This window comes from Poecile atricapillus, chromosome 7 (assembly GCF_030490865.1).
Source record: "Poecile atricapillus isolate bPoeAtr1 chromosome 7, bPoeAtr1.hap1, whole genome shotgun sequence".
NCBI classification, from domain to species: Eukaryota; Metazoa; Chordata; class Aves; order Passeriformes; family Paridae; genus Poecile; species Poecile atricapillus.
Window position 1 is genome coordinate 3,165,778 of NC_081255.1, and position 16,922 is coordinate 3,182,699.

Below are 16,922 nucleotides of genomic sequence, written 5' to 3' on the forward strand. Positions count from 1 at the left end.
AGTGTGAACAGTGGGGAAACACATTTCCACACTGTGTCAGCTGGTCTCGGGTAAACTCGATTGTTCCAACAGTATTTACTGGCAAGGCACTGCATAGCCTCTCTCTGTGCATTAACTGCATTCCTTTTTAATGCCATTAACTGCACTGCTCAAAGAGTTATGCTACCAGCTGCCATAAATGTCTTTTTCACGTGGGTTGCTCAATTGGGAGGGGTTTGGCCTGCCCTGTAAAACTGGAGATGAAAAAGGGAGGGTCCTTGCCATTTAGCAGAAGGGATTCCCAGGGAAAATGTTTTCGTGCTGCTCAGAGTGCAGTTATCATGTGCTGTGCCTTTAGCTGAGCTGGGACTTTTACAAGGAGTTGTGGGAGACCTTGTCAGGAAATGGATCGTAATTCAGTTATAGTGGAGAGCAAAAAAAGTAGTTATTTTCTGGGACAAGCAGCCTGTGACCCAGCCTTTCATCTAGAGCTGAAAGCTGTGTGTGTGAGTGAAAGAACATGCTCAGCCCCCTCATCATTCCCAGGATTTTTTTTGCTTTTGAAGCATTTCCTGCCCATCTTGATGAAGCCTGAACACAGAGGTTTTGCTTCACACCAGAGGAATGCAGTACTAGTGGAAGAAAACTAACCACCCCAATTCAAAAGAGCAGGGTATTTCTGACAATTCAGCTGACGTAGTTTTTAATGAAGTGACCTTCATTGTTGTCTTTGGCTACTTTTTTATCCCCTCTTGACTTAGGAAATGGCTGCTCTTGCCTGATGTTTTCCTGTTCTCACTTGTCATTGAAGGCGCCCAAAGAAATCCCACCAGGGATTTCAGCATTAGATTTTGCTTTATCTTACCATATAAGCTCAAAGAAAATTTTCTCATTTAGCTGATGACACCTGTACTAGTGATAAAACTATGATAGTAGTTGTGTTTTTTAGTTGCCCTCCATCCAAGTTGTCGGTGAAGTTCTGGGATAGGCTGCCAAATTGCAGGTCAACACACTGGGGTATTCCTGTAGAAGAAGGAGGAAATATTTGCTTCTTGGCCCCTTGCCTTTTACCTGGAAAAGATGTGATGTGTGTCCTGGGTTTGTTTAACATGGACCTGAAAAAGATGTTTGTCTTGAGTTCCTGCGTGTGCATGTTGTTCCTACCTCAAGCATATTTTGCTCTCAAGTAAGGAGCTCTCTTTGAGAAGAGCCCATGTAGTAAGAGAGACAGGAAAGCTGGGAGGATCCGATTTGTACACAGGATGCCTGCTTCTTACCTTCATTGTGATTCATGAGAAAAACACTCCAAATACATGGAAACGGGATTCATCTCTTGTACTGAGCAGGAAGGGGAGGGAATGCCTAAGCTAAGCTAGTGCTGAGTGTTGATCCTTTAGAAAAAAAAACAGTTTGGCATTAATGGTGGTGCTTGCTTCTCACTTGTTTTCTGTGTGTAAGAAAATCTCATTAAATAATCAACCTCTAACCAACGGTGAGCTGGTACCGAGCAAGAGCCATGATTGTGAATGTCGGGCTTCCAGTCTTGTGCTTAGGTCATCTATAACTGCACACATGATATAAATAGGAAAAGGTATTTTGTAGGAAGTATCAGAGGGCTTGTATCTGTATAATGTCCCAGCTGTCCTGCGTGTCATGCACTGACAATACTATTTGGTGGGTGGTTTAAACACTAGATTGGTCTTTTCCTCTTCTTGGGTGTTGTAATTTGACACTGGCCAAACACCAGGTATCCATTCAAGTTGTTTGCTTACTTTCTTTTGTTACAGTTGAGCACAGGAGAGGGGAAAAAAATATTAACAAAAAGAGCTCATAAGTTAAGGACTGTAAGAAAACACTTTATGGGCAACACAGGTTCAATTTTAAAGTTATAAAGTAAATTTATTATTAACAGAGTCAGAGGAGGATAATGGGAATAAAACAAGCCTTTAAAACACCTGTTTTCCCCCAGCCCCTCCCTCTTTCCCACTGACAGTGCAGGAAGACAGGGCATGGGGGTTCTAGTCAGTTCGTCATTCAAGATTTTTTTTCTGTTCGCTCAGGGAGAGGAGTCTTTTTTCTGTTATGCTGTGGGATCCCTCCCATGGACAAACAGTCTTCCCAAAACTATTGTGGCATGGGTCATTTGTCCACAGGGTTCAGTCTTTTAAGGATAAACTGCTCTAGTTTGGAAGCAAGGGATTTTTCTCTCTATCTCTGGAAGCAGGGTCCCTCTTTCTCTAGTCAGGTCTCCCAGTAGACTACATCTTTCTCTAACACCTACCTCCTCCACTTTTCCCACAGTCTGCGAGTGGATCTCTGCATCCCCTGTGGACTTTATGCTTTACAAGAGGACAGTTTATTTCACCGTAGTCCTCACTACTGGCTTCCAGAGGAATCTCCGCTCCAGCACTTGAAGCACCTCCTCCCCCTCTTTCTTTTCCACTGACCTTGGCGTCGCCATGTTGTTTTCCCTCACATGTCCTCATTTCCTCCCCTTCTCTGACTAGAAGAAAAACTGCTGCTTGTGGGTACCGTTGTCAACAAGTTCCCACAAGTGCCGCGAAGTTGATCTCGTCTAGGTTCCGTGCTGGGGAAATTGCTTGTCACGCTTCCACTGCTGGCCAAGCAGCCCTGCCGCCACCACATGGGCAGTGGCAGCTGCTACAGTGCTGGCGCTATTTAATGCCTCTCTTCATGCGGGACACCGGGAAAGGGAAGCCACCGGCCCTGCCCTTCTGCCTGCGGTGCAGCTGGCTAGGGGTGGCCAGGCAGGCAAGGCTCGCTGCGGGCCGTGCTGAGATGGAGGTGGCCGCGGTGCATTGCCGCGCACCGTGCCGGGGATGGGCCCCAGCAACCACACTTCACCAGCCCTGGGAAAAAAAAACTGTGCACTTCCTGTTTTGATTTTCTTCTTAAATATGTCCTCAGAGAGGTGTTACCAACCTCTCTAATTGTGCCAGCAGCATGTCTATCTCCAGAGCTGTCAGAGATTGGCTCTCTGTTGGACCTGGTGGAAGCTTCTAGCAGCTTCTCACAGAAGCTACCCCTGTGGGCCCCCCTGCTACCAAAAAACAGGCTATGCCAAACGAACTCGTTGGGGGGCATAATTTTTCAGGTGCTGTATATTTTGATTTTTTCAGGTATGTTGGTTTCTGGACCCCTTGCTGTGCTTCTCCTACTTTGGTTCCTCCCTCGTGCAAGAGAGGCTTCGGGTGAGATGTGCTTAATGCAGGTTGGCCCCCAGCCTAATCACTGGGAGGCCTGCAGGGCAGAACCATGGTTCTTGACCTAATTCATGGCTGTCAGGTTGTGCAGGTGTCGTTTGAGGACATTCTTTTCTTGGTGCGTGGTGCTGTCTCTGCTCATAGGAGGTGAACACTTCAGTAAATGACAAGCCTCATCTTAAAGTTTAACATGGTACAGTTCATTCATTTTACAAGTTGAGGTAAAATCCGTGTGACTTCTACAGGTTGAAAAAACCTGTTTCTCAATCAGCTGAAACTCTTCTAGTAGCTTTTTTTTATCAAAGAAAGAGCCAGTGATGGCTGCAAATTCTGCTTAGAGCAATGTTTTTCTTGAAAGTGGTGAGAGCATAAAAGAGCGTGGCAGGAACTAAACACCCAATTTTTTATTCAAAACAAACTCAACATTGTTTTAGCAAGCTCTGTACGTGCTTCAGGGTGTCCTGATCGTACACAGTCGGCTTGTTGAAGTGGTGCAAGAACAGCTGGTACACAGCTGTATGCCTCCCCCTGGGAACCCTTGGCCAGCATGAATAGCAGATGAAGGTGGCTGAAGAGTGGTATCCTTTTCTCCTAATGGGTTCTCTCAGGGACATGACTCCCCTGGGCTGTTGGTTTATATGCATGGGGGTAGATGCTCAAGTCACTGGAGAGGACTCATGAGGGAGGATGATGTGTTGCCTGTCACAGACAGGTTAGGAGGAGAACAGAGGGCAAGGAGGTAGATTTTTTTTTGTCCTTCTAAGAGATGGAGAACATGGGTAGCTTGTAAATTATTGCCCTCTGATCTGAAAAATGCCTTGGTGACTTTAGTCCTATGATATGGAAAACTTAAACCTCATTTTGTTTCTCATTCACAAACTCATTTTGTTTCTCCCAGGGAATGAGTAGAAGAGGGCTGTAGCTGGTAAGTTTAGAGCCGGAGGAAAAACTTTGTGAGCTGTAAAAAGAGATTGAGGTATTTTCTACTTGGGAAGGAAGCAGAGGTACAAACCAGGCTCTACAGCGTGACTTGTTTCTCCCATACATATACTTAGGAGAAATATCATCAAATGTCAGCTTGGGCCTGATCTTAAATATACACAAGCTGTTCACGTGTCTGATGTAGTCTGTCATCTGTTAGGGATGTATGCAGAAGAGAATTGCAGCTTCTGAAATATGTTTGGTTGCACAGAAGCTTGTAGGTCTCTTTATTTATCTATTCAGCCTGCTCTCAACTTCTGCTTTCAGTTCCTTCACCTTGTCTTTGCTTGGAGGTACAGTACTGGACTGGAAGAGGTACTTCTGGTGTTGCTGGACATGCTCATCCTTAGGGATAATGCTGGGAGATGTTTCTCCAGAGAGAGAAATGCAGTGCAGCTCTTTCCTTTCTTTCTCAATTTTCAATCTTTCTCACATGTGTCTCGTTCCCACAGGAAAAGCGTTTGACATCACGTATGTGCGCCTGAAGTTCCACACCAGCCGGCCTGAGAGTTTTGCCATCTACAAGCGCACACAGGAGGATGGCCCTTGGGTGCCCTACCAGTACTACAGTGGATCCTGTGAGAGCACCTACCACAAAATCAACCGTGGCTTTATCCGCACTGGGGAGGACGAGCAGCAGGCACTCTGCACTGATGAGTTCAGTGACATCTCCCCTCTTACTGGAGGCAATGTGGCCTTCTCAACACTGGAGGGGCGTCCCAGTGCCTACAACTTTGACAACAGCCCGGTGCTGCAGGTATGTGAACAGAACTATGTTGGTCAGGTGGTCTGAGTTGAGTCTTCCTGTTGAGTCACTGTGGATGGTGGCTTTGAGCCGGCTGGGCTGCACTATAGCCCTTACTCATAGTGAAAGGCCCTTGCATAGCTAAGTTGGAATGTACTATCCACAGAGATGGTTTTGAAGGAAGAATTGAATTCTTGAGTCTATTGATAGTAAGTTTATGGTACAAAAAAAGCAAACCTGGTGATTATGGGTGATTTGTCAGTAGGCATCACAGAAGCCTTCAGAGTATGAATGTAAATCTCTTCCAGCTTAGAAATCGGCTGTGGACATTCTGCTGTTGTTTCAGATACAAGGACAGAGGGAGGTAAAATCTTGGTCCAGTTAATATTTGAGGCATTTGCATGTATATTTCAAGCAGAAAAAAGTAAGAAATGTAAGATTCTTCTAAATACATAAAGCATTACAGGAATCCCTACCCTGTTCTCTTACATGTGTATTGAAGCAGAGAAGTTTGATTTTATCTTTGGTATTTTTCTCTTGCAAGTGGCTTGGCAAGGGGGTTTGCTGGTTTTTGTGTTCTGCTTGGTGACTTCTCCAGTTTATATTGCATCAAGGAGCTAAAGTTGTGGGGTTTGCTTCACTGAGGAAATGAAAAAATAAGATTAATGGGAAAGGATGAAGAACTTCTGAAGTGGGAAAGAACCAGTTTGGCCACCTCACTGGTGTAGCCAACCCTTGCAGAAAACCATGTCTTATTGTTAAGGCGAACAAGGAGATTTCAAGTTAGCAATGCGTATAATTTTCTGATGAGCTCTCTATGTAAGGAATAGAGATCTGATGGCCAGTTTCCTAAAATATGTGTCAACCCCTGGTGTTGCATTTCAGAACTGAATTAAATGTGTATTTTGTGATTGGTATTTCCATGTGTTCATGTCAGTGTTTGCAATTCAGTAAATAAACACTGTGTTGCTGGCTGAGCAGTGACACAGGTGCTGCACAGCTGTACATACAGGATGTTTCTTTGTGTTCTTTTTTATGGTGTTTGAAGGAAAACATCTTTGTAAAGGGTATAATAAAACCAAAGCAGTGCCAATGTCAGTGGCTGGCAGAAGGTGATACGAAATTTGGCAACAGGCTGTGTGTGCTGGCTGCTGCTGCACAAGGGCAGGATAGTGTGTTACAGATGCTATGCAAATATTATGAAAAATTCTTGTGTTGCAAGTCACATCTGTCTGTCTTCCTCAGCTTCCCCAGCCTCAGTCATTTGTCTGTCTGTATCTTTTAGTCTGTTGCAATATGTCTGCAGACAAATGTACCCTAAAGCTACCCATTGGTGCTGCATAGCTTTGTGGGAAAACCACAGCCAGACACGTACAGTTACCAAGCTGACATAATTGCCTGCCCTGCACTTTTTGCTGGAGAGGTTACTCAGTGCTTCCTGGTTGAAAGCCATCAGGATGTGAAGAGGCTTTGGAAAGGGTGTCCAGAGATGAGATAGGGTCAGGAAAACCCATTTGAACCAAGAGGATGTGGCATAAGGCTTCTGGGGCAGGAGCATTTGAGCTCGGAGGAGCAGAGGGGAAAACAATGAGGAAGGAACCAGCTGCTGTTGAATGACTTTGTTAATAGAACTGCTAATGACTGGTACTCTCTCAAGAGAGAGGGTGTTTCATCTGATGGGATTTCTGTCTGCTCTAGGAATGGGTGACGGCTACAGATATTAGAGTGACCCTCAATCGTCTGAACACATTTGGAGATGAAGTTTTCAATGACCCAAAAGTTCTCAAGTCTTACTACTATGCAATTTCTGATTTTGCTGTGGGTGGTAGGTGAGTAGACAATAAAACTCTGTGCTTACTAAAGTTTTTGGTTAATTTTACTGGACTGCTTTAAAGATACTGATTGTATTCACATGATACCAATAGGCTCTGGTCTTTACTGACTGTCCTAAATCAAGAATGCTTTAGAATGAATTTTACATAATTTGCAAATATTGTGTATAAGCTTTTGTGGCTATAACTTCAGAGTTGGCAGAGATAATTTTTTTTTCCTTGATTAGATGAAATATTAAGTGATTTGAGAGGGTAAATGGAAAAAGAGGAACTAAAATGAAAAACAAAATAAGAATATTTTTCTGCTCTGTGGTTTCTGTGGTTTTTAATGTGTTTTTAAATTCTTCTCTGCCTGTATCTGTATTCTAGAATAACAGTAAGTAGAAAATCTCAGTGTCTCTACTTCACATATATTGAAGAAGCTATCTCCTTTGGAGGTCTGAAACACAGATATGGTTGTGGTTGTCCATTCCTTTTGCCAAAGTCTATTGTAGAATGTTTAAACCTTAAGTAGTTGATGATAAAATGTTTTAATAAACAGAGATGAGACCACTGCAGGGTTTTGGACTGTTTGCATATGACGGTCCTGAGACTGGGATTTGGCCAAATGGAGATTTGTATTGGCTGCACCACCAGTCTGGGGGTCCCTGGGCTTCTGTATTAGTCACCTTTGTGCTATTTAATTTGCTACTGATACCACAATAGCCCATACTTAGTGAACATACCATGTTTTGAGCTCTCATAAGAGAGAAGTTGCAGAAAATTTACTAACATAAAGCCAGCTAAATCTTTGCTTCTCCTACTCAGATTAGTCTGAAGACTGCAAAGGAGCTTTCTTCTCTTTCTAAATGCCTACCTAGAGCAGGCTGCACCTCTTTGTTTCATAGAATAGTTTGGTTTGGAAGGGACCTTCAGAGATCTTTCAACCCCCATTGTGGGCAGGGACACATTCCACTATCCCAGGTTGATCCAAGCCCTGTGCAGCCTGGCCTTGGACACTTCTGGGGATGGGGCAGACACAGCTTCTCTTGGCAACCTGTGCCAGTGTCCCACCACCCTCATTGTTGAACATTGATTCCTTATGTCCAATCTAACCCCACCATCTTTCAAATTAAAATTTGGAAGGTGTTTGAAATTACTGTCCCTTGTCCCATCACTACAGGCCCTGATAAAAAGTTTCTATCTTGTAAACCCTTTTTAGATATTAGAAGGCCTCCATAAGATATCCATGGTGCCCCCTCTTCTCCAGGCTGAATGAAAGCAGTGTTGGTCTTGATTTTGTTGTAATCATCTACCTAAAAAAATTTCTCTCATCTCAGATTTTGATATCTGGGCCCTGTTTTTTGGTATTGCTTTGTGAGTGACCCGGAGCCCTGGAGTTTAATACTTGTTCCTTACGTCTCCTGAACCAGATGCAAATGCAACGGGCACGCAAGTGAGTGTGTGAAGAATGAGCTTGGGAAGCTGGTCTGCAACTGCAAGCACAACACCTTTGGAGTGGACTGTGAAAAGTGCCTTCCTTTCTTCAACAACCGCCCATGGAGGAGGGCAACCGCAGAGAGCGCCAACGAGTGCCTGCGTATGTGTGGCTGCACCTGCGGACAGCTTGTCTGGGACAGGGTCCCCTGCCTCTGCTGGCAGCCACAAGCTGGCCCTGTCTTGTTTTAACTTGTCTCAGTTACAGTTAGTCAGCATTAAGCACAGTTCATGGGACTGTTGGTCATTCCACTCCTGTTCTGTGGGAGTCCTGCCCTAGGAATGGGCATCTTCTTTCTGGAGAAGGACAGGAACCACATTTAAGAAAGAGGTGTCCTGCAAAAATGTACAGGCTTGTACTTTATGAGACCCATGGGAAAAAAAATATCTGTTTACTATGCTGGAGTATAATTGCCCTTCCAAAACCACTTCATTTAGCATCAGCTGATTTTTGTGTTTGGGTTATTGGTTTTTACAGTTACTTGTTGATTATTTAATCTAATTTCTGGACCGCAAATGCAGGTCTCTGTCATGGAACACAAATTTGCTTGGTGTTTTGTCCCAGACTGCAGCACCTCGTAGTTTACTTTATGCGGAAGCTTTTTCAGACATAAAAGTTTTCTTCCTGTCTGACTTCTGTGTGTCTAGATAGGTCACAGCTGTCTGTTGCTTCCCTCAATGGGCTGGTGAAATTGGGATGTCCCACTGTCTTGGGATTTGCAGTCCAGGAGAGAAGCTTTCATTACAGCATGGAGTAGCCTCATGTTACTTTTTCATGCTTGTTTGGATGACAGAGATCGGTGATGCTGTGTGGGAGGACATTTTGACTGCAAGTGGCAGCCTGATGTCGAAAGAAGTGTGGTAGAAAATGCTGGTTTTCTTTTGGGCATTAATGAGAATGGTCTCAAGTTTGTTTCAGGTCTTGGAGTGATTAAAAACTCCAACTCCTTTACAGCTGAGCTGTGCAGGGTGAGTTTTGTGCTGTTGGGATGGGCTGGTCACTGATAGTGCCCTGTCTTTGCAGCATGCGACTGCAACGGGCGGTCCCAGGAGTGCTACTTTGACCCCGAGTTGTACCGTGCCACGGGCCACGGCGGCCACTGCACCTCCTGTGCCGGCAACACAGATGGACCCCACTGTGAGCGCTGCCGGGACAGCTTCTACCGCCTGGCCAGTGATGAGGCCTGTCTGCCATGCAGCTGCAATCCAGTCGGTGAGCAGTGCTGCAAACACAGCTGCTTGCAAACTTCCATACACAAACACATTTCTTCTTTAGGCCATGCAGCTCATTGCAAACTCCGGGATAAAAAGAGTTTCCTACATGTAGGAAATACGTATTGGGTTGTATTTTGGTTTAAGTTACGCTTGGATCTAAATGGGGTTAGGGTGGCAGGGGCAGATGGGTCACCTCTGCATCATTTACTTCTCCAAATGTATTCTGAAATAGATTTTTTTTTTTTTTCCGGATGCTCCCAGTACTAAAGAACTCATTTAAATTCTTAATAGCCAAGATGATGTGAGTGGGTATTTCTGGAAGTGGTTCATGCTGAGAAGTTGTAGTAAACTTTAGCTGCTGCATCAGTTTCTCCTACTGAGTATCCAAGCACTATAAATACAAACCAGTGGAACATTAAACACAAAAGGGGGTGGGGTGAAATTAAAAAAAGTAAACTCAAAATATGTAGTTAAACTCCTTTTGCAAAAACAGGGGCAGGGGTAATTCTGGCAGGAAAATAAATCTTTTGTCATGAAAGGAACCACTTATGTTGGCAATTGATGAGACAGGGTCTCCATGATTTGCATCAATTAAGCCGTTTATTGATTCCGAAAGTATTTATACTTTTTCAGCTATAGCTAAAATTAGTAACAATCATATTTCTTAGTAACATTGCTAAATCTTAGCCTTGCACAGACCTGCACAGGCATGTACGGTCCTGCATGATTTATCTTAAACAAAGCATACCAAGCACACCTTTTGCTTCCTCATTCAGGGTTCTGCCTTGACTTGCCAGGGCTTGCAGCCCACTAGACTTAGCACATCCACTTCAGTCACGAGTTGAGCAGTGCTCTGAGTCTTGTTCTCCATTCCCATACACTTAACCTGTAAGGAGGGATCCCATAACTACACCAGCCCATAGCAAGTAAAGTGGAAGGAGGGAAAAGGGTAACACACATAGTAAGATATGATGTGAGGTTTCAAAAGAGTAGCTGGCATAAGTCATTGCTTGCATCATGCCCTAAAAACAACCAGGGAGAGGTCTTCCAGGGTGCATCTCCTATCTAATTTTGTCAAGAAGTCATCCAGTTGTGAAATTTTTGACCAATAAAGGCCCTTTCTTCTTCTGACTGCTTTCCTGGGTCTTTGTGTTAGACCTTATTTTAAGAGGGATGAGGTTGATGTCAGCTGAGACAGTAGAAAAGATGCAGGGAGGTGACTTCTCAGGTCTTAAAGGACAGTTTTCAGAGGCCTTTATAACTTATCCATCAGCTTGTATTCTGTGAGACACTGACACCCAGGGCGTGAATGCCCTGAAATACCAATCCAAACAAAACCATTCCTGGATATGTTTGGATTGGTATTTTTTTGTCAAGTACTCCTTTTTCCTAAATAATCCAAAAGGATTATTTGTTTGTTTGTTTGTTTATTATTTCATTAAAGGGACTGCAAAGCGCATTTGAACTTCAGCTGTATATGACAAAGGTTTTGTGCCATCCAGCCTAATCATCACTCTTCCCTTTGCTAAAATCTTCTGATGTGGATTGAAATGGAAACAAACAACTATTTCTGTATATTAAAATATTTTTGTCCTGGTAGTTGACTCTTACAGTGCTGGCAGCTCTGCGCTGGCAGCTACATGGATGCTTGGGCGAAAGCATTTTGTCCGCTATGGATTAAAGAAACGTGCCACTGCTTCTTGTGCAGCACCACTTGAATGGAGCAGTACTGAGGAAGGCGTCCTTCCAAAAATGAGGGTTTTGCTCAAGAGTTTACTAAGATTCATAGTGGTACATGCAGCCTTGCTTCAAAAAGAGGCAGTTTAGTCTTTAAATGCAACTTAGGAGTCAGGGAAGGAAATTGGGAGTGTGAAAGGGAGAGGTCAGGGAAAGAGGAGATGCTGATTAGGGGGAACACAAGGGATTCAGGGAATAAAATCTTGGAAATTACATATTGCAGAGTAAAACAGATGTGGAATTAGAGGCATGCAAATGAGGATGAAGCAGGAGAAGGCAATTTGAAGTTAAAATTATATTTTGTATATAAATATATATATGATGTTTATATCTAGTAATATATATTTATAAATATTATATTTATAGATATATTTTTATCTATCTATCTAAAATCCCTGTGAACTCAAGGCAGTCTTTAGGTAAACTCACCCAATCAGCTTGAGGCTGTGCTTCCCACTTTCTTCTTTCTTATTTCTTGTCCATTTTGTAAAGTTTGTATAGCTGATGGAGCCATATATGTGTGCTGAGGTGCCTGTCCCTGTTCTCCCCACAGGCTCCCTCAGCACACAGTGCGACAGCTACGGCCAGTGCAGCTGCAAACCTGGTGTGATGGGGGACAAGTGTGACAGGTGCCAGCCAGGGTTCCACTCCCTCTCTGAAGCTGGGTGCAGGTAAGGAGGATTGCAGCTCTCTAAAAGGAAAGCTAGGCTTCTTTAGAAGTTTTCTCTATGTGGCTCTTACTGAACTAATCTCTCTCCTGACTCTCCCAGGCCATGTTCTTGCAATGCTGCTGGTAGCACAGGGGAATGCAACATTGAGACAGGGCGATGTGCGTGCAAGGACAGTGTGGAGGGATTCCACTGTGAGAGGTGAGTTTTTCTTCCCATGGCTTTGTTCCAAGAATGAAAAATATTTGAGCGAGGACCTGGGGTTAAGCATCAGGGAAATTAATTCTCTTTCCTTTGCATCTTCAGATGCAAACCTGGATTTTTCCATCTGGATTCCTCCAATCCAAGAGGCTGTACCCCCTGCTTCTGTTTTGGACACTCTTCAGTCTGCACCAGTGCTGTGGGCTACAGTATCTATAACATCACATCCCGCTTCCAGTTTGGTAAAATTGAGTTTTCTTCTGTATCACAGGTTGGGCTGTAGTCTCGAGTCAGAAGCAGTTAAAAAACCCAACTCCTTCCTTTCTGTGCAAGACTACAAACCTTGTGCAGGCAGGTCTAGGATTCCTCTTTTGGAAGCGCTGAAGCTACCTGGAGCTTCCATGTCTGCAGCTTGTTTGTTCAGTTGGGGAAGAATGATTTCACAGCTCTGGCCTTGGGCACACAGTTATTGTACACCATGCAGGTGCAATTGGGAATTGCAAATATAAACCTTCCCTAGCCTGAGAGGTATGTTGACAAAGCAGAGTATATTTCCTCAGTTCTAGAACCAAATCAGGACTTTCTGACTGAGAGGATCAAAATCACTTTAGATTCAGGATTTACACACGTCTGAATAAAACACAATTGTGTTTCCAAGGAGTCTGTAAGCCCAGGAAAAATCTGGTTTTTTTATACAGTCGGTTTCATGTATGCATGTTTTCATGCTGTGTAGTCTGAGAAGAACATATTTTTAATTAAAATTCTACTGGAGAGCAGTTCGTACAAAGGTTGCAACTCTTAACAAGTTGTAGGGGACTGCAGGTTTTTCTATCTCTGCTTAAGCTCTTTAGAAAAGAAGGTTTTGGACAAGTAGTTGTCAGAGCATTCAAAGTTCAGAAGTTTCAAGTCAGTACTTGAGTTAGGGGCTTAAATTAGAAAGATGGTGTTTACTGTCTAAATTCTGCACAGCTGCTTTCTGCAGCCTGTCAATGCCCATGCACATCAGATTAACTAAGATATGAACAACGTGATACAAGAGGTGTGTGCAAATCTCCATCTTACAAGGGTGTTAATTCTTCCCCGTTTGATTCTTCAGGAGAGGATGAGTGGCATGCTGAGCAGCGTGATGGCTCGGAAGTCTTTCTCCAATGGAGTGCTGAGACCCAGGATATCTCCGTTATCTCAGACACCTACTTTCCCATGTACTTCGTTGCGCCCCGTAGGTCATTTAAAAGCATGGCTTTCTGTTCTGCTTGTGCCTATCCCTAACCATATCCCTGTCCCCTAACCATAAGGATTTTTTCCCCTTTCAGGCAAGTTCTTGGGCAACCAGGTTTTGAGTTACGGGCAAAACCTGACTTTCTCCTTCCATGTGGACAGGCGGGACACACGCCTCTCTGCAGAGGACCTGGTGCTGGAAGGGGCTGGGCTGAGGGTGTCAGTGCCTCTCATTGCCCAGGGCAACTCCTACCCCAGTGAGAATGTGCAGACCTACACCTTCAGGTACGATGGGAACAGCTGTCACCTAGCCTGAGCTGCCTTTGGCCTCTGAACTCTTGAGGAAACAGAGATCATTAGGTTTAAACTTATGTGGGTGATGTTGCAATAGCACAGTGCTGTTGCAAGGAAGCTTTTGAGAGGGTGCAGCTGTTAGCAGCTGAAAGATGTGCTGATGGTGCTTGGCTCTTCTTCTTCCCAGGCTCCATGAGGCTGCAGATTACCCGTGGAGGCCTGCTCTTACGGCATTTGAATTCCAAAAGCTTCTCTACAACTTGACTTCCATCAAGATCCGTGGGACATACAGTGAGAGAAGTAAGCTGAGCAGAATGTCGCAGAAGAGGGGGAAACTCATTTGTCTAGTGCTTGGGTTGCTTCATTGTAGGGTCCAGCCATAAACGGCTGTGGCAGCTTATTTGGCAAAGCTTGTGCCAATGGCTTTTCACCTGACTTTCCTTTTCCTGGCTTTTTCCTGTGTAGCATCTTCTTCCAGGCCTCCCAAAGAGGATATGGGAAAGAAAAGTGTTGTCTTTGAATGTCTGAAAGCTGAACACTTATCAACTGCTGATTCCTTGCTCTAGACATGGGAATTTTACTTTGTTTTATAGCAACTATCCTCTGATTGGTAAAAATACATAGTAGAGAATACTGAAGGACATGGTAGGATGTAGGAAGTTTACAACACTTGGCTTTAAGTTTCACTACACTGGAAATGGTTACATCCCTCCTCTTTCTGGGTCTTGCCTTGACATGACAAATGGGAAGGACGAGGTCTAAAGTGCTGTCTGTGCAGACCCTGAGTGAAAGGTCCTCATAATGAAGATTTTTAAAAATTGCATGAATTAGAAGCAAAAATATATCTTTAGGTAGTGCTATGCGATGAAGAATTTCTGCAGAAAGATGCAAAGGATGAATTTGCATTTGGGAAATGTGGGAAAACTGCAGATGTTTTCAGAGGGATGGCCCATAATGAGGAATGTGTGGTTGTGAAATGGAAGATAAGTGTGGAGCAAACCATCCCTGAGTGCTGTAGCCATTGCTAGTATGTAGGAGCTGAGGTTCTGCTTAGTGCACTGGAGCTGCTGCAGTGGTGTAAACACAGTGGTATAAATTAAAAGCCAGCTATGTTGTGTCTGGGCTCTGTTTTGCTCCAGGGTAGAGGCTGGCAGTAGAGGAGGAAAATGCTGAAATGCCAGAGGAGGGAATGGCTTGAGAGGAATAGTTGAAGAGTTTATCCCAAGGTGTGGTTTGCAGTGTATTAAAATAGAGACATGGTCTGTTCTGTCTTGAAAGCCAGGAATTGATTTTGGTATTTGATTTGGAAGTGGAAACCATACACATGTAAAATATAACTTCATTTTAATTGACTGTACTTGCTCACCTGCTGTTCTCAGATTTTCCTTGATATTGTCATTCTCAGCTTTCCTACCCTGCATGTTCCCTTGGTGAGCTCTAGTGCATCTTTTCTCATCTCTCTAAACCTTCCTGGAGGTTTTGCATCTTGACTCACCAACTGCAAGTGGCCAGCTGTCTGTCCCTCACACCATTCAGCTGTGTTTGGAGAAACAGTGATGATAGCCTTTTTGGTTACAAAGGGTTTTCCCCTCGGTGCTTTCTAGGTGCCGGTCACCTGGATGATGTCACCATCACAAGTGCTCGTCCCGGACCCGGTGTGCCTGTGGCCTGGGTGGAGAGCTGCTCATGTCCAGTGGGATATGAGGGGCAGTTCTGTGAGCGTTGCACCTCTGGGTACCGGCGAGAGACCCCAAGCCTCGGGCCCTACAGCCCCTGTGTGCCTTGCACATGCAACGGGCACAGCGAGACATGTGATCCCGAGACGGGTAAGGGGGGCTGAGCAAATGGGGTGAAACAAGAGGATGGTTCTTCTTTTCTGGATTGGACAGTGAATTGGACATGTCCTTCTCTATTCCAGGCATGTGCAATTGCAGGGATAACACAGCAGGGACTCACTGTGAGAAGTGCAGCGATGGGTATTATGGCGATGCCACAGCTGGCACAGCCTCAGATTGCCAGCCCTGCCCGTGCCCAGGCATCTCAAGCTGTGCCGTTGTGCCCCGCACCAAGGAGGTTGTGTGCACCAGCTGTCAGGCTGGCACTACAGGTGTGTTCCTACAAAATATCTTTTTCTACATCCACATGCTTGTGAAAATGTGTCTCCTGGTAGTTCTTGTTCTCTGATCCACAGCGAGTAGCTCTGAAAGCTGCTGTGTCTTCTGGTCCAAATCCTACCTTCTTCAGCCCTATTTTTTGTCCTGTGTGAGGCTTGGGGCTTCACGTATTTTTCATGCCTGTTTCTTGAGAACAAAAGGCTTGATCTAAAAAGTCTGACCATTTCTGTGCTGTATAGGAGAGCCATACTGCCTTCCATTAGAGCTCTGATGATGGCATGGTGTTGAGCAGAAAATAGATTTAAAAGAGCCAGGAAGGTAGGTCAAACTGAAATAAAATTAGAAGGTGCAGTTTGCCAGCGAGTAAGGCACTACAGGATGCTTCCTAGGAAGAGCAGGAAGGCTGCAGTGACTCATGAACACTGCCCAAAAAAATACAGGATCAAACTAGTGCTCAGCAATTTTAAGGAGAAATATGTGAACAGATGCAGATCTTTTTTTCTTAGCAATAAGCTGTGAAGTCCAAGCATGTAGCTGAGTTGTTAAGCAGAAACTTTTGTTCTGCCTGCAACCAGCAAAGAAGCTGTAGGATGGTTGGCAGCCTTCATGCTTCTCTGCTGACTTTATGCTTGGCATGGCAGAATCCAAAGTAAAGAATACCTGTAAATTCTTGAATGCTTAGGAAAGCCTCTGACCAAGCACATAAGCAGCTCATGGGGGTTCCTGTGAATGCCACTGCATTGTGAATTGAAGCAGAATCCAGGCCCCAGGTTCCCTTCAGCTCAAGTGTGTGTAGCAGCTGATCTTTCTTGTAGGTATGTGATTACAGAGGAGTTCCTCCTGGCTCACGCCACCTTTTTGGGGTGTGAGGAAAAAGGGGGTTTGTTTGTGCAAGAACTGTCCAAGAAATGGAGCTCATAACTGGCTGGCAAGGTCAGATCTGCAATAAGTGTAGGGAGCTACTGAATCAGATGCTTCAGTGGCTGCCTGTGGAGGTTCGGCAGGTCTCATTGGCAGAGGAGCTTCCTGGTGCAGTGATGCCCCATGGAACTCTACCCATTCAGATTCTTAAATTAAGAACAAATTGCAGCAAATAGGTTTGGCTTAAAGAGATAGGAGGGAAAGGAAGAATGAAAATAATTCATAATTCAAAGTTCATAATGCAAAGTGAAAAATCAACTTGAATTTAGCGATGAGGAGGGATTTGTATCTGGCCCCAAAAGAAGGATGAAAGGGAA

General features: G+C 44.4%; 1 protein-coding gene across 1 annotated transcript in view; it reads left to right on the plus strand.

Annotated features, from left to right (window-relative positions):
* The window catches only part of LAMC1 (laminin subunit gamma 1), a 77,413-nt gene that overhangs the window by 48,213 nt on the left and 12,278 nt on the right, over positions 1 to 16,922 (plus strand). Inside the window, exons 2-13 of the mRNA XM_058842367.1 lie at positions 4,637 to 4,941; positions 6,628 to 6,758; positions 8,174 to 8,340; positions 9,262 to 9,450; positions 11,743 to 11,860; positions 11,960 to 12,058; positions 12,164 to 12,300; positions 13,155 to 13,277; positions 13,372 to 13,561; positions 13,758 to 13,870; positions 15,175 to 15,396; positions 15,489 to 15,677. Coding sequence (XP_058698350.1) covers positions 4,637 to 4,941; positions 6,628 to 6,758; positions 8,174 to 8,340; positions 9,262 to 9,450; positions 11,743 to 11,860; positions 11,960 to 12,058; positions 12,164 to 12,300; positions 13,155 to 13,277; positions 13,372 to 13,561; positions 13,758 to 13,870; positions 15,175 to 15,396; positions 15,489 to 15,677 — 1,983 coding nt within the window. The remainder of the gene's footprint in view (positions 1 to 4,636; positions 4,942 to 6,627; positions 6,759 to 8,173; positions 8,341 to 9,261; positions 9,451 to 11,742; positions 11,861 to 11,959; positions 12,059 to 12,163; positions 12,301 to 13,154; positions 13,278 to 13,371; positions 13,562 to 13,757; positions 13,871 to 15,174; positions 15,397 to 15,488; positions 15,678 to 16,922) is intronic.